This window comes from Microcaecilia unicolor, chromosome 12 (assembly GCF_901765095.1).
Source record: "Microcaecilia unicolor chromosome 12, aMicUni1.1, whole genome shotgun sequence".
NCBI lineage: Eukaryota > Metazoa > Chordata > Amphibia > Gymnophiona > Siphonopidae > Microcaecilia > Microcaecilia unicolor.
This window is the reverse complement of record NC_044042.1, coordinates 4,302,546-4,317,386: the sequence shown is the minus strand read 5'-3', so window position 1 is coordinate 4,317,386 and position 14,841 is coordinate 4,302,546. Positions and strand designations below refer to the sequence as shown.

Sequence of the window (14,841 nt, the reverse complement as noted above, 5' to 3'; positions counted from 1 at the left end):
AGGGGGCAGAGGAACAAACAAAAGGAGTTAGGCATGACAGACAGAAAAAAAGCTGAAATTTCATTATGCAGTCAGATGTCCTGGAGATTGAGAAGTGCCCGGGGCAGGCCCTGAGATTACGCTGCAGTGAGAGGTCAGGGTGAATCTCTTTATAAAGGATGATTAATAAATCAATGATAATTCCACAGACATGGTAATGTGATATTAGCAGTGCAGGTGAGAGGAATCCCCATGAATTAGCTAAGCACAGAGGCAAGTACACAGCTTGCCATGTTGCAATGTAAATCCAGGGTCTGTAAGATGCAGTAAATCAAACTAGTCACCCTGGGTCTTTATAATTGCCCTGGGTACAAAGTGCTTGTGGTGTCTGTATCTGGAAACGTTTAAAGGGAAATTTAGATCTGAAAATCCAATCTATACGCGTTACTTTCCTCCCGCAACCTAAACACACCCTCAGGAATGTCTTCTGTCCAAAGTCCATTGCAAGGGTCTTAGGTGCCTTGGGTGACCCGTCAGGCCCCTGGCTCTCCCTGTACCCTGAGATTTTGACAACTAAACTCAACAGTACCCCCTCTCAGAACAATCCTATACAAATGAAGAACTGGACACCATATTTTTAGACATTAAACTTTGCTTTGTACATCATTTACTCATGCGATGATGGCAATGTCCTAAAGTCATTTTCCTGGGTAAGTGAATGAATGAAATTGATTGTCCACTTGAAATTGCCACCCTCCCTCCAGGTAAAGTGTTACACTAAGGGTCTAATGTTTTCCTCTGACTGCAGCTGCTCTATACCACCTCCAGAAGCTCCTCCACTAGGCCACTGCCTAAGTATAATGGTTAAGCCAGCCCTGCTCCTGCCAATGCAGCTAAAAATATTTCTACCTGCATCCAGAGTTGCAGCCACTGGCTCAGTACCGGGCCACTGAATTAAAATAATGTGAGGCTCCCTCATCCAGTGTAAAATCCCTGAGCCAGAGATACTGTACCCTGGACCCCCCCCCCCCCCCCCAAAAAAAAAACCTTCTGATTTCAGGATCCCTGAGTCCCCCTCCCCAACACTCACTAACACCTCCTCCGACCCACCCACTCTCAAACCAGCTACGTGCCCCCCCCTCACACACAGTCACTCGCTAACCCACCTTACCAACCTACAGCACCCCCCACCCCCAAAAGACCAGGTTATACTTATCTTCTCTCTGGCTCCTTCTGTCTTCAGTACCAAGTCATTTAAAAATGACAGACGTTCACCCACTTCACTGACTGTAATGGAAATGTTAAAATCCTTCTCTGTTTCCAAACAGAATCACAAGACTTCTTCAGATTAAACATGTACATGAAACAGACAGGAAAAGTGTGTACATCCTAACCGGACTGTTTCTATGAACTGGAAATACCTAATTTAAGCAAAGATACTTCTTAAAATTTCTCTCCCATAACAATAAAATCCTGCACTGGATTCATGGAACCTGCACTCAAGACTCACCTGTAAACCAATTAAAACAGCCCCAATCCTAGCAGTTTCCTCTCTCCAGTTTAAGATCAAGCTACACCTTTAATCTCACCTCATGGTTCTGCACCTCTTACTCTAACAAAGACATGTCTGTGGCCACTAACAACAGCCCTGCTGTCTGCGTCACACTCACTCTGCATCCAAGCCTCTGAACCTGGGGTTTCTTGCTTCCCTGGTATTGATATTTCAGAAGCCCTCGTGAGAAGAATCAGGGATGATCCTGCCTTCCACCACTCTAGATAAACATAAAACAAAAATAAAAAGGAATGTAGATGGGACCAGTCAATGTCCTGGACACTGTCGAGACCACATGGTACAGTCACGGTTATTCTTTGAGAGACTGTCACTGCCTGTTCAAAAACATCACGTGGGTTGTGTTATCTCAGATCTGATTACATCTGGGCCCCGGCAGGTAGCAGCTTGCTTCTCTTTCTCTGTCTTTCAGTTTCATATTCTTCCTCTGTTGAAAAACGGTTGCATTAGTACAAGTTTGGCACTTGTTAGGAGAAACACCCTTTGTTAAAGATTTCGCCTACTCCACGCATCCTTCATAACTATTCTGGATGTCTGCTGGCTCCCTGAAAGTCAGCAGAGATCAGGAACAGCAACTTGCCAGACACAGAGAGGAAATCTTCAAAGTCCTCTTTCCTGCTGCTGTCCAGCTCCCACAAGACAGGTGCACAGACTCCAAACAGGGCCCCCCCCCCCCCCGAGAGACTGGGTCAAGCCCAGGGCAAGGCCGCCCCTGCCGCCGCCCCCCAAGGTCTTCGTCATCGCCGCCTCCCCTTCACCCGCCCCCCTCCACCCACCACCGGGCCGGGCCCCCCTGAATTCAAATCATAGTGCCTCACCTCGCCCTCGGTCCATGTGAAAGAAGTGCAGCGGCGGCAGTCTGCAAATCGCCTCCCTTCGGGTCTTCCCTCCCTGGGACTTGCCCTCGCGCAAGTTATGTCAGATGACAGCGGGACACAGGGAGGGAAGGCCCGAAGGGAGGCGATCTGCAGACTGCTGCTGCTGCGCTTCTTTCACATGGAGCGAGGTCGAGGTGAGGCACTATGATTTGAATTCAGAGGGGCCCGGCCCGGTAGTGGACGGAGGGGGTGGGTGAAGGGAACTGCGGCGCCGGGCCCCCCTTGGAAGCCCAGGCCCAGGGAATTTTGTGCCCCCTGCCCCCCCCCCTCTCGACGGCCCTGACTCTAAAACCATAATAATTCTAGCACTCAGGAGGACAACTTGTTGAGATGCTTAGGTATTTATAGCAGCCTCATGACGGTGGTTTCCTGATGTCCAGAAGGAAGGCAGCACCCTTCAGAACCCCTTCTTCTTCCTACAGCGTCTGCGCGGGCTTGGCATCATGAATAAATATACTGATGTGCTCAGTTTAGGATTTTATCCATCCTTGAAGAATAGAGTGAGAAATAATTATAATTGTAAGTCTGCAAGGGTCTCCTTGGCCCTGGCACAACCCCTCCTTTGAATTTCAATGTGGCAGGTGGCACTGGCATGGTTGGCGCAGTGGGTGATGCTTGGACTGGGAATTTAACAGCAGGCAAAGCCATCATTCCAGCTTTCAGCCCACAAGCTCGGCAGAAGACGAGGGTTGCTGGCGCCATTTACAGGGAGAGAGATGTGGCAAATGTACCTGTTGCCAAACCAAACTCCGCTCTTTAATCTGGAGAGAAGTTCCTACACACCCTGACAAATTTCTTATTCTAAAAAAAGGGGCTGAGCCTTATCCCCTGAGCCCTGTAGAGCTAAAATCCCAGCTAAACCTGGAACATAAGAAAGGAAGAAAAACAACGTTTCATCCAGATAAGCCTGGTCCACACCCACCCAACATATTGAGTCTGTAACATACTCATCTGTTGGTTCCTCACCCTTGGGATGATGACAGAACATGGGTGGGGAGGGGGAGGGGGAGGGGGAGGAGGAGGAGGAGGAGGAGAAGCAAAGTGAAAAAAAGAGCAGGAACAGCTTTCTAAATCTAGCTTTACTGCTGCAATACTGAATTGCCACCAGAAGAGGTCACTTTAGAGCCATATTTCTAGCAGCCTGTGTTCGTTTTGAGACATTTTCTGGTTACTTCGGCACCCTGGAGAGCATCTCAGCCTTTATGTGTTACCTTTCTTCTACATAGACTGTCCTAGATGGGGTTCCAGTGGCCCTGGCTAGGTGTTGAAGAGAAATGGACTGTCCTGAGGGAGTAGCTCCAAGCACAGATGTTCAGGAGGTGTGTCGGGCGGACAAACTGAATCTGTTCTCCTAACATTGCATTTCATTCATCAAAAATGTATCCAAACCTTTTAAAAACCCCGCTAAGCTAACTGTTTTTACCACATTCTCTGGCAATGAATTCCAGAGTTTAATTACATGTTGAGTGAAGAAATATTTTCTCCAGTTTGTTTTAAATTTACTACGTAGTAGCTTCAATGCTGTCCCCTAGTCCTAGTACTTTTGGAAAGAGTAAACAAAAAATTCACATCTATCTGTTCCACTCCACTCAGTATTTTATCCACTCTATCATATCTCCCCTCACTCATCTCTTCTCCAAGCTGAAGAGCCCCAGCCGCTTCAGCCTTTCCTCATAGGGAAGTCGCCCCATCCCCTTTATCATTTTTGTCACCCTTCTCTGCACCTTTTCTAGTTATACTGTATCTTTCTTGAGATGCGTTGACCAGAATTGCACACAGTATTCAAGGTGCTGTTTCACCATGGAGCGATACAACGGCATTATACAATTCTCATTTTTGTTTTCCATTCCTTTCCAAACACCAAACATTGTATTTGCTTTCTTACCCACCACCACACACTGAGCAGAGGGTTTCAAGATATCATCAATGATGACACCTAGATCCTTTTCCTGGTTGGTGACTCCTAACGTGGATCTTTGCATCACGTAGCTATAATTCGGGTTCCTGTTTCTCATATGCATCACTTTGCACTTGCTCACATTAAATGTCATCTGCCATTTGGATGTCCAGTCCCCCAGCAAGCACTTATTCCTAATTAATTACTACATGATCGTGGCTCTTAGTTCTGCCTTCAGATGGTTTTGAAAACAAGGAAAGGCAGTGAGGGTGATCACTGATAGTAACTTTCATATCTAGACTGGTATTAATTAAGATGTATGTATCATTTATTGTTTATTATTTAATATACCACTTAGTTTGTAAACAAACAGGTGATTTACAATAAAATAAACAAAATTAAAAAGTAAGACCTCCAGTTGCACATAGGAAAGAGTAATCTCCAAACTCCAGCCATAGTAGACTACTCAAACCAAAAATAAGACGCACTCATGCAAGAACATACATCCAGCATAATCACTACCCCTAACCTATAAAAGCAACTCACCCGCTGCAGGACAACCCTCCATTCATGTATCAAATGCTAACTGGAAGAGATAAGTTTTCCAAGATAAGAATATAAGAATAGCTATATTGGGTCAGACTAATGGTTCGTCCCGTCCAGTATCCTGCTTCTAACTGTGGCCAATCCAGGTCACAAGTACCTGGCAGAATCCCAAAGAGTAGCAATATTCCGGAATATCAATGAGTAACTGCAATGTGGAATTCCAAAGAGTAACGAAATTCTATGCTACCAATCCCAGGGCAAGCAATGGCTTCCCCCATGTCCATTTCAATAACAGACTATGGACTTTTCCTCCAGCAACTTGTCCAAAACTTTTTTTTAAAACTCAGATAACGCTAACCCACTGTTACCACATCCTCCGGCAAAGAGTTCCAGAGCTTAACTGTTCTTTGAGTGAAAACATATTCCTCCTATTTGCACAAAATGACTGGTAGGAGAGGAGGAGATGTTTTGGCATAGAATTCCATAATGCAGGTGCCAGAAAAAAAGAAGGCACCGCCCCTTTTTGAAGGGAGTCACTCAAGGGAGTGAACAGCAAGACTAATAAGTCAAACATAAGCAACAGACAATTACAACAGTAAAGATATTCAAACAATAATACAAAGTATGGCATAGAATCCTACATCACAATGTCAACACAATATGTACTACAAGAATGTGTGTGTGTGTGTGTGTGTGAGAGAGAGAGAGAGAGAGAGAGATGGTGGGTACAGTCCCACCCCCTACACAAAAAAATGTTATTTATTTATTTGTAGCATTTGTATCCCACCTATTTGCAGGCTCAAAGTGGCTTACATTTTGCCATGATGGCGATCGTCATTTCCGGGTACAGGATTACAAATGGTATTACATTAAGGTGCATACATACATGGTTAAGAAGAGTGCATTGTGGTATTGCATAGTGGTTTCTGAATGACCTCCTTTTCCGGGTACAAAATTACAAATGGTTTTGCATTAAGGTGCATACCTACATGGTACAGAGATGCATGGAGGTGATAGTGAGTTGTAACATAGGTTAGTTCATCGACTATAGAGTTATCATTTTCAACTTAGGAAATGAAGTGGTAGTGGGTATTGTGTAGCTTTCATTAATAGCCTATAGACCCCTGTGGTTCAGACTCGGGGGTATCTGCAGCAGTGCTGGGCCCGATCCCTGGCTTTTTGGGCAAGTCACTTAACCCTCCATTGCCTCAGGTACAAACTTAGATTGTGAACTCTCCAGGGCCAGGGAAATACCCAGTGTACCTGAATGTAAGTCACCTTGAGCTACTACAGAAAAGGTGTGAGCCAAATCCAAATAGATTAAAATTAAATTAATTCTGTCTACGTCTGGCTGACTGTTTACAGCCCCTCAAGAAATGAGGTCAAGATTTTAGTCCCAGCTGTCTAGTGACTCCAGCCACTTTGAAAAAGTGGTTTCACATCCAGCTGTCTGTGGGGTGGGAGGAGGCAGCAGTTCGTCCTTATCTGAGATGTGGAGAATCAAGAATAATAACTCATTTAGTTGACTAGACAGATCGATGGATCTCAGCAGGGAAGCCAAATCAGAGCCCTGGGCCCAGTGGACACTTTGCGGCACTGTATCTATCTAGAAACGTTTAATAGCAATAGCAGATAAGAAACAGCCCTGATAGTGAACCCGAAGGGACATGCAAACAAAGCTGCTGCTTTCCCTTTAGCCGGATGCGAGCTGTTTGCTCTGACATCGAAACTCGCTTCTGTTTAATCTCGGCTCCCCTTGTTTGCTCTGTGCAGGGAAAGCAGCTGCTCTGCGGATTTCATGCCTTTATGGACTCTTTCCCCTACACATTAATTGATTTGCTTGCTTTATTTTGTGTCTATTAGATTGTAAGCTCTTGGAGCAGGGACTGTCTTTCTTCTATGTTTGTGCAGCGCTGCGTACGCCTTGTAGCGCTATAGAAATGCTAAATAGTAGTAGTAGTAGTGATACAGCCAAACCACTGCCCAGTCCAAACTGAGCTGGTGCCCAAAAGGCTGCAGGGCTGAAGGGAGGACAGTGGGAGATGGGGGGTGGGGTGGGGGTTAGCTCAGTACATTAAGGATCGCACTTGACCAAGCTGAAAAAGCCCCTCCGCCTGGCTGTCTCCGGTCCCTTTAAAAGTGAAGCGGCGCCGATCAAAGTGACAGTCCAAGAGGTAAAGCCAGAGGGGCGCTCACGTGCCGCAAAGCGCGGCCAATCAGATCGTGGGGGCGGGGCCTCGACTTGCTACATTTTACATTTATTGTGAGTTCTGCGTTCGGAAAGTGAAAGCCGGCGCGAGCCCTGGGGGTGTTAGTGGCGCTGCCGATCCCGGTGCGAATCCAGTGTCTGCTGCAGTAGCAGCGCCGGTGCCGATCCGAATCCTACTGAGCCCGATCCCGGCGTGTTTGCTGCCTGCAGCGTTGGATCCCCATCCCAGTCCCGGGTGATTTAGGCTGTTTGCAGCTGCAACTTTGGTTCCGATCCCAAAGAGCTGAGCACCCGCCGGTCGTGCATATGGATCGAGCCTTCCTGCAGCCCGGCTGCCCCCCCTCCACGTGTGTGACGGCCGGGCTGAAGAAACAGGCTGTGAAGCGGCATCACCACAAGCACAACCTGAAGCACCGTTACGAGTTCCTGGAGACTCTGGGCAAAGGCACCTACGGCAAAGTGAAGAAAGCACGAGAGAGATCCGGACGATTGGTAAGAACCGCCGACCCCTTCCCCTGTGTCTCCTCCTCACCCCAAACCTGCGATTGCAAGACTCTCGGATCCCGGTGCAACTCTGCTGGTAGGATCCGCGAGGTGCACAGGATCCACGTTTTACCCGAACCCGCTATGTCTCCAGTTTGCAATAATCTTTCCCATCACGGAGCTCGGGTTTTCTGGTCCTGGACAGTATGCACTTTGCATGGTGGCAATTATCCATCGATGTACCGAAAAGTTATTTTTTTTTTTTTTTTGGGGGGGGGGGGTGCCACTGGCTCAGGAGTCTTCCACCTTTTTCCTCAAAATTTCATAATAATCATCTCCCTGACAGGAAGCGATGGAAGATGGCTTAGGGGTGGCAGTGGGCACCCAGTAATCTCTGATTACTGGCCTGGGCATGTTTGTGAGCTGCAGGGATTGGGGGGAGGGGGTTGACCAAGTATCAGAAGAGCCTAAGGAAACTTCTCTCCTGCCACAGGTGTCAGATCATCCTTGCCTAGGGCTGCAGGATGCTCCAGGCCAGAGTTGGTGGTTAAGGGGCCAGTCATTCCATGGTACCTTGGCATTAATTTGAAATATGCTATAACACTAAAAACTCCAGTAGTGTAACAAAAACTTTAACTTTTTATTTTCAACATGCACTCACAATTCATCAACATTCATCCACCACTCGCCTTTCCTGCCTAATATAAACTTCACATAAATCTCAGCATGATGTAATACGTGTCACATAATGTGCATAACACTATACATTGATATTGCCTTCACAGCGCGACCAGTGTATTCCCGGACTCTGCTCTTAAAGTCAACTGAATTATATTTGAAATGTCAAGAAGTAATGTCATTGGTTCATTTCAGAGGGAGATTATTGCCATGTCAACAGTGCTACAGGTGCATTTTTATGGGGAGTATATTTCCCAGTATGATAAACAGTCAGTGGCTGGTAACTCCCCCCTTATCACCAGTCTGTCTCGGCACTACTGCATGTACAGAGTATAAATGCTTTAAGTATTGATGGTTTGAGTGAGGAGGAAAGATATAGCCCTGTTAAATCATCTATGAGTGTGTGCAATGTGCAAAATTAGGGAGACACACAGAGGACCCCCTGCCTGTGAAAGGAAAAGCCAGCAATTAAATGGAGTCTGAAGTAATGTTCACAGTTATTTATCTGAGTAAATAGCTGTTTATTTGGGTATATTGATTTGGCTGAAAATTTATTTTATTTTTATGGATTTAGCTCAGGGTGCGTTACATTCAGGTACACTAAGAGGTCCTAGTACTAAGGTGAACTAATGGATTTAGCATGTACTAAATGCTAAGAAACCACTTTATTTCTCTGGACTCCTTAGCATTTAGTGAGCATTAAATCCATTAGTTAACAAGGAGCCCTGAGTATTTCTGTCACTGGAAGGCTTACAGTCTAGGGGGTTTTTTTTGTACCTGAGATGATAGGTTAAAGGAGCCCTTTTTCCAAACTGCGGTTGAAAGTGTCTTACAGTATCCTTGCACAGGTATTCCCTGCGCTAAGACCATTTTTACCGCAGCAGTAAAATGTCCATATTTCCTATTTTTTTTGTTTTAATGGGCAGGGGCTAATTTTCCCATTGGCACACGGCCATTTAAAAAAGTATGTGATCCCTTACCATCGTGTACAAAACAGGTGGCAAGACCTCATACGCTAACTGATCAGCGCACACATGCCCCCTCTGCGGGAAAATAACATTACATATTTTAGCTCGCAGTTACCCACGTGCATTCCCAAATTACCGTGGGATGCCTCAGTGCGCTCCAGAGTAAGCCCTTTAACGCTGCGGAAGGCATGTGTTCATGCGTCCCGCAGCTTTATAAAAAGACCCCGAAGTGATAATGAGCTGCAGCAGGATTTGAGCTGGACTTTTCAAGGTGTCAGCCCAACGCTGTAACCACTAGAATGTTCCTCCACCCGATCCTCTGCCCAGGTATTTCTGCTACTGGATTGTGAGGAGGTGTGATTAGTGCAAATACATAACATTTCCCAAAGTATGTGTTATGTAAGCCTCCTGCCACCTCTCCCGACTGCTGCCCACATACAACACATGTACAAGTTTAGTGATTTCCAAGGACAAGCTATTGGTAAAAATATGCAGGCTGTCCCTCTGTCCTTTTACTGTGCTTGTCCATCTGCCAGTGTAGTCTGTTTCAAGCTATAATGTACAGAGACCTGGTTGGGGGGGGAGGACAGACCCAGCCTCCCCCCCCCCTAAAGATGAGCAGGGACCAGATCTTCTATGTGTGTTCTTGCCTTGTATCACTGGAATCCATCAGAACAAAGGAAAGTGAAAGGAGGCTCTTTCCACAGATTTATAATGAAAGTGGCTCCTTTTCCTCCTCCCACAGCATGACTAACAGCAAGGCCTGGGAGTGCTAAAGCCATCAGCAGGAGCTTAGGAAACAAACTGCATCTCCCCTACATTCACACAGTCTTTCTTTCAATTCATCCTATGCCCCCTCCTTCCACAACTTAATGTCAGTGGAAAGAGACTCCCCTCCTGTGCATTTATGCCGCCTGAAGTGTTTCAACATCTCTTTCATATCACCCCTCTTCCACATTTCTTCCAAAGTATACCTATTGGGATCTTTAAGCCTGTCCCCGTACGCTTTGACGAAGACCACCACCCTCTGGACCAACTCCATCCTGTTTATCTTTTTGAAGGTTTGGTCTCCAGAATTGTACACAATATTCTAAATGAGGTCTCACCAGAGTCTTATACAGAGGCATCATCACCTCCTTTTTCCTGCTGGTCATTCCTCTCCCTCTGCACCCAGGCATCCTTCTAGCTTTCACCATCACCTTTCTACCTGTTTGGCCACCTTAAGATCTTCACATACGATCACCCCCTGTGCAAAAAGGTTCTTCACCCCCTGAACTGTAGCATTCCCTCGAGTTTTTGTCCCTGTCTTTTTAGCATTAAATCTTAGCTGCCAAATTCCAGACCATTCCCGCAGCTTTGCCAAGTCCTTCCTCATGTTATCCACACCTTCAGCAGGGTCTACTTCGCTAAGTGGCAAACCTTACCAGAGAACCCTTCATCAATATCGCTTACAAAAATGTTAAAAAGGGACGGTCGTGGGTGGCTTGTGTAGCTGACGGAACTTGATTCTGGGACTTATCATAATTTAAGAGCAGCCTTGTGGGGGACGAAGCCTGTGTTCTGGGAACCGCATACCCTGTTTATGCCAAAGTACCTCATTCCTGTCCTGCAGCACCTTTTGTTATTCTTCCTGGTATTTTTAGAAGCAGCCACAGACTTCCCACATACATTGCTCATGCGGTGAGTGACGCACCGGCCCCGCCTTTCTCTCAAACGCTGTTTGCATATGCCTTCTGATCTAATTTGGACCCTTTGCTTTTGTATTTCCCTGTACTGCTTGAAAGAGGTGGGCTCATTACTGTCCTTACCCCAGCCCCTGGGAAGAAAGAGGGCTTACAACAACAGGAATGTGTGTTTGGCTGCAGAGGAACGAGGAGGTGGCTGGAAGTCAGAAATAGCAACCATCCCTTTCCTGGTACTGAGGTTGGCAGATGGACACAGGTGCTGCACTGTTTCAATGGGAGGGTTGGCACAGTGCCGCTGTATTGTTTAACTAAAGATCTTATATCGGGTTAGTAGCCATGACGCAGGAAATAGTGTGTTATTTTTCCTGGAGGGATTTTTCCGTATGTATAAGCCTGAAATCGCCTCTGTCTGCCCTGATTTCGGAGTCCCAGGTAGGGACCGATAATGGCAAAAAGACATTCCGGCCGACAGTCAAAGCGACTTCACTGGCCAGGAGTGACCGCTGACTAGTTAACTCGCTTGCATGCCGCTCTCCGGTAACTGGTTAGTACTGCCGAAAATGATCGGTTAGCGCCAAGGGGAGGAGTCTGATTACCTACCAACATCCAGAGCTAATGAACCATGTTTAGCGCATAAATAGACTTAACCAGGCATGAAGCTAGCTGGCTTTTAAAAACCCAGGGCTAGAAGCACTAAAGTCCTCGGAAGAGCCGTTCCCTTACCGATTCCATAGTGAATCAGTAGGGAATGGCCATGCATCAAGGAAATGGAATGCAAAGGAGCTGCTCATTGTACTCACTTGCATTCCCTATTCCCTCGGAAACCAGTCGGCCGGTCGAGCATGCGCAGAGCAGCCAAGCGTTATGCTGGCTGCTCTGCGCATGCCAAAGACGTCCAAAAAGGACGTCCCTGATGAGCACTTGTCAGAGCTGCGGGCCGGAGCCGCCGGTACAGCCGGTGATCCCTGCCGCCCCACCCTCGGAAGAAGGGAGTGGATTGCGGCTGATCGTGGAGACCCTCCTCCCCGGGAACGCGTGGCTCTGGGGGCTCTGGGGGCTCTGTGGGGTGAGAGTTGCACCAAATTACCACCGCCGACATCGGGACGTGCGAGGACGTCCAAAAAAACTATTTGGACGTCCCTTTCGATTATGCCCCCTCCAGGTCTCTCTCCGCCAATCACAGCACGTTTAGCTGACATCGGTGGCAGCTAAACGCGCTGTGATTGGCTGAGAGAGACCTGGAGGGGGCATAATCGAAAGGGACATCCAAATAGTTTTTTTATTTGGATGTCCTCACAGAAGAACTCCCATCACAAAATAATCTGGGGAAAAACATCCACGTGCTCGTCAGGGCCGTCCTTTTTTTTTTTTTTATGTTTCAGTGAAGGACGTCCATGTTAGGCACTTTAGAAGGACGGCCCTGACGGGCACTTGGAATGTTTTTTATTCTGATTTTTTTTTTGTTACATTTATAGAAGTTTTTCAATCCCACGCAGCCCCAACAATAGGTACAGACCTCCCGTTAGATTTTCCACGGTTAGGCAATCGGAAAACGATAGTGCATCTCATTACGATACGATTTATACACATTATAATACTAATTTGCTTATTTGCATTCCGTTTTTGTTAGCTGCTATCGTGATCGGACAATGCCCTTTTGTGCATGTCCTGGTTTACTACTTGCACGTTAAACTGGCTAGAACCAGTTTCAAACCCACATTAATGGCTCGTTAAGTTTAGTGCATCTTCACCCCAGAAACTCAATGCTAAAGCCCGCAAAGGGTCCAGCGTTGGATTTCTGGTTTTAGCGTCAGCGACGGACAAAAAAACCCCATTGTCCAACTCCAGCTGAATATTGGCTGGATTGTTTTCCTGAGCTGCCACTGGGAAGGCGAGGGTTGAGGGTCGGCCTTGCACTGCTGAGGCTGCTGTGATTTGGGAATTTCTGAACTCAGGGGCCCTGAGTATTCCCCCAGCTCTACTATCTCTTCAGGAAGTGCCTTCAGAGGAGCTCTGGGGAGTCCTGGGGGGATGGGGGTAATGACTCATTATAGTGTGTTCAGTGCCTGTGGTGAAAAGCTTTTATGAGGATGAGGAGAGTTAATGAGTATTGTAAAATCAGCAGGAGTCGGGCTTCAGGGATCAGTTATTTGTAAAGAGTTCTCTAATCCAAGCATTTGCCCACATTGCAAATTTGCCTTCCTGTTAGGGAGGTAAATGTTAATATTTCAACCCCAGAAGAGGGGAGACTATTCCCTCAGTCCTGACCTCTACTGTTCATTTTCTTTTTCCGCAGACCTGGCTTACCCTGATTCTCACTGTAGTGTCGGCATTAGACAGACCTATTGGTGAAAGTTGGGTGGTAGGGATGGAAGGTCAGTTCACATCATCCTCAGGATATGCTCACAGCTCCCCCCCCCCCCCCCCCCCCCAACCAGTTAAGGAAGAGAGAACTTTTTAAAACTTCATAGCCCTGGTTTACAGTTTCAGAGTCTTTATTTATTTATTGCATTTGTATCCCACATTTTCCCACCTCTTTGCAGAGTCAGGTATTGGAGGATAGAAAGGAATGTGAAGTCTTATGGTGAGATTTGGATTTCCCCTGTTTCTCTTGTGTTTCTGCTGTGGGCACTGCCAGGCCTCCTTCCCGCTGCACTGGGATTGTGGGTGCTATGCCAGATGCTCTGTTTGGACCATTTCCATTTCAGGTTCTCTATGTTTCTGGACCCATCTGTGGGAGTCTGGAGATGTACTAGTGTGCTGCAGGTCTTCTGCCAGAGCTAAACTTGATGTGAAAACACAGGACCCTGTCTGGGACTGATAACTCCTTGTTTGTAATTGATAGGCGATGTGGGGCAGTTCAGGCCAAAGTGGGTGAGTGCATCCGTGCTGTCTCTTTCTCTGTCACTCTGTGGTGTAGGGGAGAGAGGGAAAGACAGGCTGTGTCATCTCTCCAAGCTGCCTATTTTCAGTGGTGGGGAGACTCTCGGCTCTAGTTCAATTTCTTGAAACTGGTTGTTTTTCACAGATTATAGTTTAAAACCCCTTGGTAGAAATAAGTCTCCTACCTTACTTCACTCTGAGGTATCCCAGATGGATGAGGCCACAGGCTGCTCCTTTCCCCTTCCCCCTACCAGTTGGGAGACCCAGAGACCCAGTCAGGGAGTTAGTCCATCATTGTCTGATGCAACGAGACGGTACAAGGCACACCTGAGATGTCTCAAGATTGGCCTCCTCTGCAACCCTAGGGAGTCGGTCTGAATGCAAGATTTTTTTTTTTCCACCACAAACTAACATTAGAACTGCAGCCCCTAGAAAAACAGTTAATCAGCGATGCTGTGTGGGAATCCTGTTACTGGGTCTTATTCGCCATTTTTTCCCCAAAGCTTTCCAGAGCCCTAATCATCAGCATGGTTGTGGAGGACCGGGAGGGGGAGGGAGGGCAGTGAACCCTCACCAAGATGTCTTGTAACCCTGTTCCCTTGGCTACTGGGAGCTTGTGTCCTGGTATCTCTTTATAGGATTAGCTCAATTCCGCATTCTTGGCCCCTGAAAGAAAAGAGGCCCGAGTGTAGATTCGTTGTAAATTGGAACCTGAACGTATTATTTTTCTCCTGTTTCGCAAATCCCTTTACAGGGAGAGAAGGGATTGGTTGCAGCCGTCCCCTTGAATAGAAGGTCTCAGGTTTGTTTGGTCTGAAATTTGAGCGTGTTCTGAGGCGTTTAGCAACGCCCTTTGTCCAAGGCCTCTGGTTCAAGCCCATCATGTTTACTCTGGGTTTTATTACCAGGAAAGTGCTGCGGCTGGCTCCAGGCCCTACTTCCTTGTCTTTGGAGAGCCCCAGCCATCCACTTTTCTCTTTGGTATCTCTCCATGGTGAAGTAGCAGATTAGATATATATATATATATATATATATATATATATATATATATATATATATATATAT

The 14,841-nt window shown here is 46.8% G+C and overlaps 1 protein-coding gene across 1 annotated transcript in view; it reads left to right on the top strand.

The window, feature by feature from the left end:
• The first annotated feature begins 7,165 nt into the window (after positions 1-7,165).
• Positions 7,166-14,841, top strand: part of NUAK2 (NUAK family kinase 2) — a 28,061-nt gene continuing 20,385 nt past the window's right edge. Inside the window, exon 1 of the mRNA XM_030220873.1 lies at positions 7,166-7,571. Coding sequence (XP_030076733.1) covers positions 7,386-7,571 — 186 coding nt within the window. The 5' untranslated portion in view covers positions 7,166-7,385. The remainder of the gene's footprint in view (positions 7,572-14,841) is intronic.